We start from the raw sequence: 14002 nt of genomic DNA on the forward strand, positions 1-14002 counted from the left end.
GGGGTCCCTGTGATGGGCCCTGTCACCCCCTTCTGCTGTGGATAAGCTTCCCCCCCCGGGTGAGGACCCCTCAGCTCCTCTGCACAGTGGAGGATGGGCAGTCACTGCACCTCTGACCAGAGGCTTTTCCAAGATACCCAAAGCCTCTCCTCCCTCCACCCCTTGGTGCGAGGGTCTGTGGGAGCCTGGCAGCTGATAGCCCTGGGGCTGTGGTCTCCATCTTGGAGGTGTTAAGACTGTGCTCAGTGAATGTCCCCAGCCCTGAGTTGTTACTTTATCTTATCTTCATCAGTGAGCAGCAGTGTAAGGCCTCAGTCAGGGCCCCCATTCAGGGTGTGGTAGTCTTCTTTGCAGCTTTTGTAATACAGTTTTAAAAGTCCTTCAAGAAAATGTTTAAGTCATAAATTATAGTATTTCAGTCTCTGACAGAAATAAATAAGAGAAAGTGGAAAAAGAATGCTAAAGAGAAGGAAGAAGTCAATTCAGTTAGAAGACAGAATTGAGAGCATGAAGCTTGAGCATGAACGTGAGAGCATACAATCTCTGTGAATACTGTTTCAGTCTTCATTTGTTAGAGAAGGGTTATTAATATATAATATCCATTTCCAGTATTTGCATGTTTTTAGTGACAGCTTACCAGTTTCACTTGTACTAAGGTTGCTGTGAATGACCACTTAAAATGAATATAGGTGTCAGAAATTGTCCCTTATTTTGTGCCTTTATATGATTTCTGTTTGTTTTAAAAAATCAGTTATTGCATAATGTCAGCTCCTCCAGCTGGGCACATTAGTACAAGACCTCAGCCCTGTTACTGTGTGGTTTGTACAAAGACCACTGGTTCAGACTTGGTTTTACAGAGACAGGAACTGACCTCTTGAATCTGAAAGAGAAAACAGAGGAGGGGTAGACTTTGAGGGATTTGGAATAAGATTAAGGGTTTACATTTGCCATAAAAGCTAAAAGAAGAGACAGACAAGGATGCATGCATAGTGTTTGGACATGAAGCAGCAGCCCATGGGATTGAAAAGGCCAGCTGAGACCAAGCACATGGGCACTTGTGCAGTCCTGAGACCACTGTTGCCTCCAGCTAATCGAGGACAGTGTTTCCTCCATGCATTCATGTTGCAGTTGTCATTGTGATACTTGAGGCTGTAATGACCAGGGCTTGTAGTGACAGGACAAAGGAGCAACAGATTTAAACTGGAAAAGGGAAGATTTACATTGGACATAAGGAAGAAATTCTTAACAATGAAGGTGGTGAGACACAAGAACAGACTGTTCAGAGAAGTTGTGGTTGCCCTATCATTGAAAAGTGTATGGGACTTGCACCTGATCTAGTGAAAGATGGCCCTGCCCATGGCAGGGGAGTTGAATTAAATATTTTCAAAGGTTTCTTTGAATTCAAAGCGTTCTATGATTCTTATACTTGTTTTGATACACTTTTGTTTGTCACAAGGCAGTGTCACCTGTAAACAGCACTTGGTCCAGACTAAAGGTCCAGAACAAGGTCTCAAGATCTTGCTTTCTTCCTCCCTCTCACTTGGCTGAAAAAAAAATCTCTAAGGAGTTGTATTTCATGAACAATAGAATTGTACTTCACGGGCAGACAGTTACTTCCCAGGAGAGTGTATCTTCCTCATCTGTTTGGATTTGTTTAGACTCTGGGATCCATGAATTGTGTCTGTGGGAAAGTCAATACTAAGATCTAACTCACCTTTCTGCTCTCTTGGTGTGTCCCCTAGTTGTGGCTCACATGGCTGAGCATACAGAAGGCTCAGTCACTGCCCCCCATGCAGGAATATCCAGACTCAGCCTGACCTTGTGAAAGTGACACATTTTCCTCCGTCCTTCCATGTGCCAACACATGCCCCACAGACAGACAGCTGTCTGGCTGTTGGATAAATAATTGTTAACATTAAAAAAAAGTATTAGAAAAATGTGTTAATAGTAGTATATAGCAAAAAGGCTCTTCTGATTTCAGTAAATAACATCTACTGGCTGCTTGACATCACCTGTTTGCCTTTGGCATGTTGGGATTTATCTTAGCCTAGTGTAATAAATGGAAACGTCACCATTTCATTAAATGGCTCCAGGTCAAATCCATCCAATGATTACTCAGTGTTGAAGTTCATAGCAATAGCATTCTTTGCATATTGGAACAAATTTTCTGTCAGCATTGCTAAGTTTCTGGTAATTGTCTGTGTTGCATACCTTTGTATAATTTTTTTGTAAACTAACAAGAGTCATGTCAGTGATTTATATATAGTAAAATCAATATCCTATTAGTAAGTACAAAAGTATGCATGAAAACAAAATGCTTTAGGTTATTTATAAAACAATTCAAAATGCATCGTAAAACTGTTTAAGTGAATTAATGTTTTCTGGGTTTTTTTTCACCAAGGAGGTTTCATGATTATAGATAAGAGAAGTTAACTTCAGGATGCTCAAAAGGAAACAGAGTTCAAGGGTGGAAGCCCAGCCAGTTACAGATTTTGGTCCCGATGAATCCTTGTCAGACAATGCAGATATTCTATGGATTAACAAACCAGTAGGTATCTCTTTATGTAATTACTATTTTAAGTTAAAAGTAACTTGTATTGTTGAAATATGACTTCCACAAAAAATTCTGAATTAGGTACTAGTCAGAAACAAATTTTGGATTATAGTTGCTAGTGTACCAGTTAATTTTTTGAAAAATGTCAAAGACTAAATAAAATTGTTTCTTTTGGCTGTTGCAAAATTATGGGATGATTAAGCAGTGTGTTCCCACCAGTCCATCTGATTGATTCATTTAAAACAGCCATCCTTTCAATGTCTCCTGTTCCTAAAATGTTTGTTGAAATTAAAAGTTCATAAAATGAGCTTTTGAAAAGGATGTTAAAAGGAGCTTTTCATTGTTCAAGTGGTAGACAGCAGTAAGCACTTTTGACTTTCAAATATCTCCTTTTACAATATTTGTGAATGTAAAAGTGTATTTTGGTTGTTAATTTTGAAGTACAGCTCTCGTTTTTCTGGTGTCATTTAATCTAAAACCTGCCCCGAGAAAAGAAGAGGTGTAAAAGTGTCTGGCAACTTGAAACTGGGGAAAGTTACATTAGGAGTGGAGTTATTAATAGACTGTACAGTATAATGAAAATGTCTTTACCATGTAAATATAGTTATGATTATTGAATTTATTTATATATGAATAATAATTATTATTTATTAATGCAGTGAGCATGCATCCAGGATTCCTATATTGTGAATGATTTCTGGTTTTGTAGAGAAGGCATTTTCATATTTCTCTTACTGTATAAATTTTTTACTTTTTAATAGCAGAAAGTAAAATATGCTGAAATAATACCTGTTGTTAGCATTGCACTCATTTAAGGGAACCATCATCTCATTTGCAGTAAGGATGCCAGATGCCCTCAGCTTTGCTGCTGAGTTTTAACACCTAAAACTATTTAGCATGAATTAATATATGGATGTTGTCTTGTAAATGATTTAAGTAGATTGTTTATATTGGCTGCTGTAATAAACTCAAAATGTCATTGCAGAAATATTTGATGGGTTATTTGCCTACATTTCTCATCACACAATGCACAAGGAATTTATTTTATGGAATAATTTTTTTCTTGTCATGCTGATGGACTAGTTGTATATTGCTTAGTGTTTGTAGTACTGACAATTTACTGTGGAAGAGAATGGGGTTTATATCAGCCACACTTTAATACCTATGTTAATTTTTTCAGTTGAAACAAGGTTCAAAACAAAGTGGATGTTAAAGGGACATTAGAGATCATTCATCAGGTGGCTTCTGCTTCCAAATTATTAATCTGGGCTCAGAGTATGCAAATGATAGAGCTATTCAATTTGGGTCAAATATCATTATAGTTAAGTGAGTGAACAGTGAATATTAAATTCGGTGGCTGTTCTTAAGACTTCTGGATATCAAAAGGTCTGAGATACACTGTAAATGAGTGTAGAATTTTTCCCCAGACGAACAATTTTGATAAATATACTTCAGTGGTTTTTGTTTAAAGATTTTTTTTCTTGCTGAAGTATCTTCTCCTTTTTGTTTTGATAAGTACAACTTTACCAACTATGATTCATTATGTTTGTCTAGCCTCAAGATGTTTCAATGATTTTTTGATTTAAAATAAAAAAATCCAACCCTAAACCTCTGTATTGATATGTTGTGCTTTTTTGTTACACCTCCCTCTCTGACTGGCAGTAAGGAGTGGGACTGAGTCCTAAGTAGTAATAGAAATGAACTGTTCTCCTATAGCAACAAAACTTGATTGGAACAAAAATGAATCCTGAAAGAAGTAGCTGTCTGTGACATAGTCTCTTTTATACTTATTCTTTTTATATTATTATTTTCATAACTGGAAGGATGGTTTTAATCCTGTGCCTCTCACTTAGTTTTTTGAATTGTGAATTTATTTTAAAATAATTTCTTCTAAGTGTTGAGCTAAAATTTTCCACAGATATTTTATTTAATCTATCCACCCAATTTATAACTTCAACTAATTCTACTTACTGTCTGCCCATAAATGTGATGACTTGTCATTTGAAAAGAAATTGAATTACAAATGCCACAAAATAGAAATTATGGAATCCTAGTTCTCAGTTTCGTGGCTCTTAATTCTTGGTTTCTGAATTATACAACCTCACAAATTAACTAATAAAATTATATATGGGTCTATATATGTATAAGTAATTTAGGAGTGCTTGTTTTTGGTTGAAGATCTTTTGTATGTGGATTGTGATGTAAAAGGACACAGCCGTGTGTTTACAAAAGAGTGCCAGATAAGTTATGGAGGCTGAATATTTGAGGTGTTTTTGAACATCAAAGCAATCTTGCAATATCTTGTGTTTGGTTTTTGTTTTTTTCCAGTGGGTACACTCTTTACTACGAATTTGTGCCATCATCAGTGTTATTTCTGTATGTATGAACACTCCAAAGACCTTCGAGCATTATCCACCTCTCCAGTATGTTACATTTGCTCTTGATACTCTGTTGATGTTTCTTTACACTGCAGAGATGATAGCAAAAATGCATATCCGTGGGATAGTTAAGGTAAGCGTTTAAACAGTATTCTCTGTGTGCTCCAAGTGATCTGAATGTATGCTAATGACATTTGGTATTTTTTTTTAACTTGCTCTTCTTGCTATGATTGTTTTTATCTGCAGGCAACACCATGGTGTGTAAACTGAAAAGACAGATGGATAAGGATGTAGCTTTACTGCATATTTAATCCCCCCAAAATATAATGCAAACATTCATAATAAAGGTTTTCTAGAAAGAAACAGATAGTTTCTTTTTATTACTATAAAGAATGAAAGGAAAATTAAGCCATATACACATTAGCAAGAATATTTTGTAAATGTCTATTGGTCCATATATGGACTTAGAATTTTGATTTCGTTTCCTATGGCTGGATGTGTTGTTGTATGGTTACTTTACTTAAATAAGAGCATGAGTCTTATGGTGAGCTAGTAGAAAAAGTGATCTTGCTTTGAATTTTTTTACCTTGATATAGTCCATGTTGGTAAACAAAATGCTTCTCTTATATATGTCTGCTGTTGTTGCTGGGTTAATTTGTGTAAGTGGATTGGAGGCTGCAGAACTGTGCAATATTTTAGTAAACGTTATTTGGTACCATTGTTTCTAGTCTTCTGCAAAAAGATACAAATTCAGCTTTGATATAGAAAATCCATATGCAGACCTTACTGGCAATGCAATTATATCACTACTGCACATAATAGATAATCAGTGTGTTATGTTATACTTGCTTTTAACTCCTTAAATAAAGGTCTGGTGACTCCAGCCATCTGATGTTGTACTTAAGCTCTTGAATTTTTTCTGAGTTTGCAGATAGCAAACAAAAAACCCAAGCTACTGTGTCATCATACTTAATGAATATTAATAGCAGAAGTTGAATTGTCATTAATATTAATATTTAGAAAGTTACTGAAATAAGATGATTCTCAGAAAATCTTCATGGGCTGTATAAAGCCAAAGTAATCCTTTGTGCAGTGCTACCTGTGCTCTCTTATTCAGAGGTGTCCATTAAGAAAGTGAAGATGTGGACACAGGATTATGCATGAGGAATCAGTGACCATCATGTACATTTGAACAGTGTGGGGATAAAAAGTTACAACCAGTACAGCCTTTGCAGAGAAAAGGAAATGTAGATATTAATGCAGAGAGAGAGGGAAGTCTGGCCAACAGTGTGACTTTTGTACAAGGCTTGATTTCTGAGCTTTTGAGTATGCAAATACCAACTTCACTGTCAGTCAACACCTAGGGGCTATAAAAGATATGCTGCTGCATAGCCTACTGTCTTTACTGGGTTGTTTAAATTTCTGGATTTGTGCGAAAAGAATATTAAGGACTGCTATTGTCCTTATGGGGGACTTCAACTTGCCAGAAATTACCTGGGAGCATCACATAGCTGGTACAACCTGGGCCAGAAGATTCTTAAAAAACCTGGGTGACAACTTTATGGAACAAGCCCCAAGGGAGGTGACTCAGAAAGGTGCCCTCCTTGATCTACAGCTTGTCAACAGAGTCGATGTCACGAGTGAAGTGGAGATTGGTGGCCATCTTGGCGAAAGTTTAAAATCTTTGTTGACAGGAGGAAAAGTATCAGCAAAACCTCAGCTCTGGACATGAGAAGAGCAGACTTCAGGCTGTTCATGGAATTAGTAAGTAAGGTTCCCTGGGAAAATTTTTTTGCAGATACTGGGGCCCATCAGTGCTGGTCACTTTTTAATCATCATCTCCTAAGGGCACAGGAGAAGGCAATTCCCAAATGTCAGAAGTCAAGCAGAAGAGGCAGAAGGCCAGCTTGACTGAACAGAAGTCTTCTCTTGGAAATAAGGCAAAAAAGAAAGATGTATGCCCAGTGGAAGCAAGATCAGGTGACATGGGAAGATGGGAAGATGCTGCTTGCCATTGTAGGGAGAGAACTCATGGGGCTAAGCTCATCTGGAGTTAAACCTGCCAGAACTGTGGGGGACGATAAAAAGAGTTTTTTCAAGTATATTAATGGGAATAACCAGTGTAAGAATAACGTCAGCCCTTAACAGGATGAGAATGGTCACCTTACAAACAGGGACATGGACAAGGCAGAGGTGTTTAACACATTTTTTGCCTCTGTGTTCAGCATGGATAATGGACCAAGGGGATCTCAGCTTTTGAACTGGAGGACCATGACTACAGGAATGATCAACTCCCAGTTGGCCCTGAAAATGTGCAGGATCTGCTGCTTCAGCTGGATTCCTACAAATCTATGGGGCCTGATGGGATGTATCCAAAATCCTCAAAGAGCTGCTGATGTCACCACAAAACCGCTCTCAATTTTTGAGTGGTCTTGGTAATCTGGAGATGTCCCAGCTGTCTGGAAGCTGGAGAACATTGTCCCAATTTTCAATAAGGGCAAGAGGGAGCACCCCAGAAACTACAGGCCTGTCAATCTCACTTGAGTGTCTGGTAAAGTTATGGAGAAGATTATTCTGGGAGGTATTGAAAAACACCTGAAAGACAATGCCAGCATGGCTTCATGAGGGGAAAGTCCTGCTTATCAAATCTGATTTTCTTTTATGACAAGGTAACCCACCTAGTTGATAAAGGGAAGGCAGTGGATGTAATCATTTTGGATTTCAGTAAAGCTTTCAATACTGTCTCTCACAGGATCCTTCTGGACAAAAGGTCCAGTACACAGCTGGACAAACAGATCATGTGATGGGTGAGCAACTGGCTCATGAGTCAGGCACAAATGGTTACAGTGAACGGGGTGACATCAGACTGGGGACCTGTGACTGGTGGGGTTCCGCAGGGCTCCATCCTTACCCCTGTGCTCTTCAACATCTTCATAAATGACTTGGACACAGGACTGGAAGGGATACTGAGCAAGTTCACAGGCACTACAAAACTGGGAGGAGCTGTTGACTCCCTCAAAGGCAGGGAGGCCCTGCAGAGAGACCTTGACAAATCAGAGGGCTGGGCAATCACCAACCGTATGAAGTTCAACAAGCGAAAAGTGCTGGATTCTGCACCTGGGATTGGGCAAGCCTGGATGTATGGACAGACTGGGGAGTGAGATGCTGGAAAGCAGTGCCATGGAAGGGGACCTGGGAGTCCAGGTCTACAGAAAGCCAAATATGAGTCAGCAGTTTTGAGTGCCACAATATAGGAAAGATATTAAACTGTCAGGGTGTCCAAAGGTGGTGAAGGGCCTTTTGGTATGAGGAGTGGCTGAGGTCACCTGGTGTGCTCAGCCTGGAGGAGACTGAGGGAAGACCTCATTGCAGTTACAACTTCTTCGTGAGGGGAGGAGGAGGGGCAGGCACTGATCTCTTCTCTCTGGTGACCAGCGACAGGTCCCAAGGGAATGACCTGAAGTGGTGTCAGGGGTGGCTTAGGTTGGATATTATCACCCAGAGGGTGGCTGGGCACTGGGACAGCCTCCCCAGGGAAGTGGTGACAGCACCAGCCTGACAGAGTTCAAGAAGTATTTGGACAATGCTCTCAGGCACAGGGTGTGACTCTTGGGGCCGTTCTGTACAGGGTTGGGAATTGGACTCAATGATCCTTATGGGTCCCTTCCAACTCAGCTTATTCTGTGATTCTGGGATGGAATGGAATGGAATGGAATGGAATAGGAATGGAATGGAATGGAATAGAAATAGAATAGAATAGAATAGAATAGAATAGAATAGAATTAGTTTGAAGGGACCATTGGAGGGGAGCTACAACCATAATCTAGTCCAACTGCCTGACCGATTTAGCGCTGACCAAAACTTAAAGTGTTTTACTAAGTACATTGTCCAAATGCCTCTTAAACACAGGGTTTGGAAATCAACCACCTCTCTAGGAAGTCTGTTCCAGTGTTTAACCACCCTCTATATGCTTCCTAATTACCAGTCACTTCTGTGACACAGCTTTGAACCATTCCCACACGTCATATCACAAGGTACCAGGGAAGTCAGCACCTCATTCTCCACTTCCCCCCTTTAGGAAGCTGTAGAGAGCAACGAGGTTACCCCTCAGCCTCCTTTTCTCTGGACTCGACAGACCTGGAGTCCTTAGCTGCTCTGCACAGGGTGAACTTATCTCTGATTGTCATATGATGAGCTTGTCTTTGAAGCATGTCTGATGAGTCTGGGCACACAGAATTAATAGCTGTCTGGAGCTGGTCCCATTGCCTCGATTCATTTTATACATGCATAGATAACAACACAGATTGTTTCTTTCACGCACTAACGTTTTGCTCTTCATTTATCTGATAAAAATACAGTAAAATAGATTAGACATAACCACTGTTACTCAAAGATAGTTTAAGCAGAAAATGGCTGCATTTATCATTATTTTAACAGCCGAGGATTTGCTTAAAACTTAATGTCTTGTAGCATTCATCAGTGAATATAATTACACTGAAATGAAGTGCCTTCTTTGGTGCCATTCGAGGAATCATAGAATAGCTTAGATGTAAGGGACCTCCAGAGGTCATCTGGTCTGATCTGCTGCCCAAAGCTGGTCCAGTTAGGTAACATTGCCCATGGCTTGTGTTGTCCAGATGATTTTCAGACTCCTCCAAGGATGAAGATTCCACAAGCTCTCTAAACAGCCTATTCCAGTGCTTGACCAACCTTATGCAAAAAATCTTTCTCCTAATGGCTAATCAAAATTTTCCATGTTTCTTTCAATGCTGTTCAATGAATAATCCTTTTTAGTGAAGTACTTGACTTATTCTTTGGATTATTGATTCTAGGGAAAATATTAGTTTAATATTATAGTTTTTCCAAGAACATATTGATCCGTGGGCTGCCAAAGATAATGACAAATGAAGTAAATAAGGCACTGTTTAGAAACCTATTGGCATTTATTAAAGATGTTTGTATATGAAACATTTTTATATAAGGCAGTTCATTACTGAAGTCTCCTAATTTAAATGCATTCAAGACTTTTAGTGAGTGTAGTACCAATGAATGCACTGCCATATGGTTCTAATGAATTTTACCATGAATCAGTATTTTTGTAAATGCTTTAGGAATTGAAATGCTAATAAACCTTTGAACCATGACTAATGCAAAATTACAGTCCAGCAAGAAACCTAATTTATGGAGAAGTTAGGCACCATTCACTAAAGTCCCAATTAATAACAATGCAAGTATAGAGCTAAGAAGGTTTTGAAAATGTTAAGTCATGTCTAATTAACACCTTCTGAGGACAAATGAAAAATATACTTCCTTTGATTTCAAGGGGTTTTTAGGAAAGAACAGTACTTTCTAAAGTGCTAGCCTTTTGTCTGTAAAATGTTTCCCTTTTCCCTGGGTAAACTAAGTGACAAAAGAAACCAATGCCTCCATCCAAGAGTTTGTTGTCCCAGAAGGAAATGTTGCCATGGGTGATGTGTCTTTTATTATTCATGTTTCCTTCTGTGTTATTGTTGCTGTGTTAGTAAAATCTATCCAAAATTTGGGCTGCCCATGCAGCTATTGTCACATGTCATGAACAAGTGAACTAATGCTATTAATACATCTGTCTTTACTTTGAAACTTGTATCTGAAAGAATTAAATTCAGACTGTAATTTCATACTGATTAAGATACCTTATAAACATTCTAGGACAGTCTGCCTAATGTTGTCTGCATTGTATATGTATGTAGTGGCTGCATTGTATAAAATACATGTACAAGCAGTAAGAATTTGGAGTGGTTTGTGAAGTTTTATATGAGACAGAGACAGAATTAAAGCAAATCTGTTTCTTACAACGTATGCTTGCATTCTAAACAATAATCTTATATATTGAATTAAAAAAAATCTATATTGAAGAATGATGGCTTGTGATAGTAAATGTAATAAAAAATGTAATCAATTCAGTGCATAGTTAAAGCTTACTGAATTCATTTTGACATTGGTATTTTCATGATCTTTTCAGTTTAGAATTCCACTTCCTTTGATTGATCCTAGATTTGTTCTCATGCTCTTTAGTTCCCAGAATGTAAACAGGGTTCAGTGACTCTTTGGTTCTGATTCCTGTCATGTTTCATGCTCCTTGGTCAGAAAGAGCTTTGCAAGAATCAGCTGCATCAAGGAAGTATTGTCTGTCAAATGAAAGCAGATCAATCTCCTTTACTTTATCATCAATAAAATTTAAAGTGCTCTCCAAATTACATGCAGTTTATGTCTACTGCATAACTTACTGATTGATTGGCAGGCTTCTGAGAGCACCATGAAGCAACTACTCTTTGGGTCTGTCAAAATAGTTCATGAGTCAACCTGGAACTGAACTGACAAGTCTTACGGTCCCTTAGAATCAAAGCTCTCATTGATGTGCCCACTCATATGTCACTTAAGAGCATGACTGTATGTGCTTGACACAAGTCTGTTCACTGATTGAAGGAAAGTTTCCAAAATTATCTCCTCCTTGAAAAAGGAGGTGGGATGGAATTGGAGAAATGAAGGGTGACTCTCAAGCCTAAAACAGATGTGATATTAGATGAACATCAGACTTCTCAAAGAAAGAGGGCATCCTAACTGTGACAGAAGGACTTTATTTCGTTTAGTCAGTGGGATGAAAAAATACCTTCTGCTTTCTAATAATGCATCTTCTGAAGGTAATCTCACATGGGTATGATCAAGGTAAGGATACCTTACTTTAAAGGCATCTTTTACCTTTATTAGAAGTATTTACTTTTGGCTTTTGTGTGGGGAGATAGAGAAATATTTCAGGTAAATTGTATTAGGCACAGTTGCACTGGTGACATTATATATAATAAAATAACCAAAGAGGAAAATGTGCCAAAACTATAACAAAAAGGAACCAAGTAACAGTTATCTCAGATGATAATTCAGCCTTTAGGGAATTAAAGATGAATGGATATAGTTTCATTCCATAGACACTGTGAAGGTATATGAAATTTTCTTCATTAGACTGCATCCTCCTTGCAGCTTCTCATCACTGTTACGATGGTATGAGAGAACCTACACCGAAATCATGTTGTGAAAAGAAGGCATGGTTTATCCTACTCCTGCATTGTAAAAAAAACATGAGAGTTCCTTCTCCTGTCTGTTAAAAAAGCCACTTTGACACATAATGCTGAAAATGAGAATGTTTTTTTATACAGCATAAACACTGCACTAAATTCAATAGAAGTATCTCTTTTTTTTCTCTGTGCAGTTGTGACACATGTCAACTAACAAAGGAGATTGCAAAAAGTCATAGGTAATGGTCCTTAACATTTTCCCCATTGTTAAATCAATTACATTCACAGCAAAACTTTTGTACTAACTGAAGTAGTTGTGAGTGGATTTGTCAGAGTCTTATTTCCGTAGCGCTGTGTGCTCTTCACTGACTTCAGTACTCCTGCAAGGGGCAGAAGTGAATGGTTGCACCAATAGCTTTCTGCGTTCTTGGTGAATTCAGGCAGGAACTGAAACTATGCTTCATCTTCTACCAACACAGTCACAAACAGATGGGATCAGTTTCACCCGCTTCTATCTAGTAGTAAAGACAACAAATTACTTAGTTAACTGAAATCAGTCTCTTCCAGCATGTCAGGTTATTACCGCAGGCCTGGTTCCTACGGTATATCACCGTGTCCCGCAGCCATAGGGAGGAGGAGGAGAGAAGATCCAACAGGCAGGAATTGTGCAGCCAAGATTGATTTATTTAATTATTTTACAAACTCTTTTATAGACTTTTTTCTTCATAGTCTAATTGGACAAAGGACCAGCCACCCCTTGGGGGTGATTGGCCAAAATCCTAAAACATCCATTATCAAAATATTTTCTACTATACCATAAACAAGACTTTTCAAGGTTGCAGGTGGCTTGGTTGTTTACATTCCCTGCTACCTCTTCTGTGAGAGAGAAAAGTCTCTCACGGACTTAGAAAATAACAAGAAAATCCTCACTAACAGCATTTTTGTACCTACATCAGGTGTTTCCAGGCAGCATTTGTCCTGTTCAGAGAGAACATTTTCCTCATCATTTCCTCATCATTTTTCTGATAGGTGCTTTGGTTGCTGTAGTTGCTGTCTGTCTGCTCAAGAGGAGAGAACTGAGAATGGAGCTTGCAAAAAATAGATTTTTAGACTTAAAATAGGCAAAAAACCCCAATATTCATCAGCACTAATTTGAGGGACTGCAATTGTCTGCAATTAGTTGTTTGTGTCTAAAGTAGACTCTTTCAAAGGATAATTTATTTGGTCTTTTTTTTTTCATTGACTGAAAGGGAAGTTTAAAGTACACAGGCTAACACCTCACCAGCATGTATCTCACAGTCAGCAATTCTCTAACTCATTGTATATTTATTGTCAGTGGGCAGGTGGGGACTACAGAAAGTATAGAGACAATGGGATGCTAAATTCTTTTTTAATACTTACGGCATTAACTCATTTTATGCTTAAATGAGTTTTTTCCATAATCATCCTAATTCAGAAGTTTGTCTTGAGTTATCAATTACAGAACTCATGTTTACTGCACTTTATTACAAGTATCTGTTTTGCCTTCTTTTCAGTAGTTTTAATATTAAATATGCCATCTTCATCAAACAAGAATGGAGAAAACACAAAAGTAGTTTAATCTTTCTGATAAGTGATGGAAATATTAATAGAATTATGGTGAAACACTGTTAACTGGCTCACCAGCTTTTGATAACTTTGTCAAGGGTGTTTCTGTTGCATTACAGACTGAAAATAGAAGATTGAAATTTTGAAAATAATTTTACTCCATGACTTTAGAAATGCTGTATACCCATAGTTTATAAATGAGTTAAGGATCAGAAAGTTGTGTTCTTTTCAAAGGTCGGCTAGTAAAACAGAGTATGTGGCTCCTGTCATCCAGCAATAACGTGCTCTGATGTGCTTTCGATAGCTCTGCTGAAAGCTCACTCTTGGGATGTGCAAGTCACAAACAAGTGAGAACCTTGACCTGGAGGGCAGGGACATAACCAGCAGAATTAGTGGCAAGGATAAGAAAATTTTGTGATGCTTTAACTAAAGAG

At 38.2% G+C, this 14002-nt stretch overlaps 1 protein-coding gene across 4 annotated transcripts in view; it reads left to right on the forward strand.

Annotated features, from left to right (window-relative positions):
* The window catches only part of NALCN (sodium leak channel, non-selective), a 238893-nt gene that overhangs the window by 7876 nt on the left and 217015 nt on the right, over nt 1-14002 (forward strand). For all 4 annotated transcript variants that reach the window (XM_017733360.1, XM_017733412.1, XM_008633570.2 and 1 more), the window contains 2 exons: nt 2402-2548; nt 4883-5065. In XM_017733360.1, the coding sequence (XP_017588849.1) occupies nt 2441-2548; nt 4883-5065 (291 nt within the window). In that variant the 5' untranslated portion in view covers nt 2402-2440. The remainder of the gene's footprint in view (nt 1-2401; nt 2549-4882; nt 5066-14002) is intronic.

The sequence above is a fragment of the Corvus brachyrhynchos genome, unplaced genomic scaffold, assembly GCF_000691975.1.
Source record: "Corvus brachyrhynchos isolate BGI_N302 unplaced genomic scaffold, ASM69197v1 scaffold1120, whole genome shotgun sequence".
NCBI classification, from domain to species: domain Eukaryota; kingdom Metazoa; phylum Chordata; class Aves; order Passeriformes; family Corvidae; genus Corvus; species Corvus brachyrhynchos.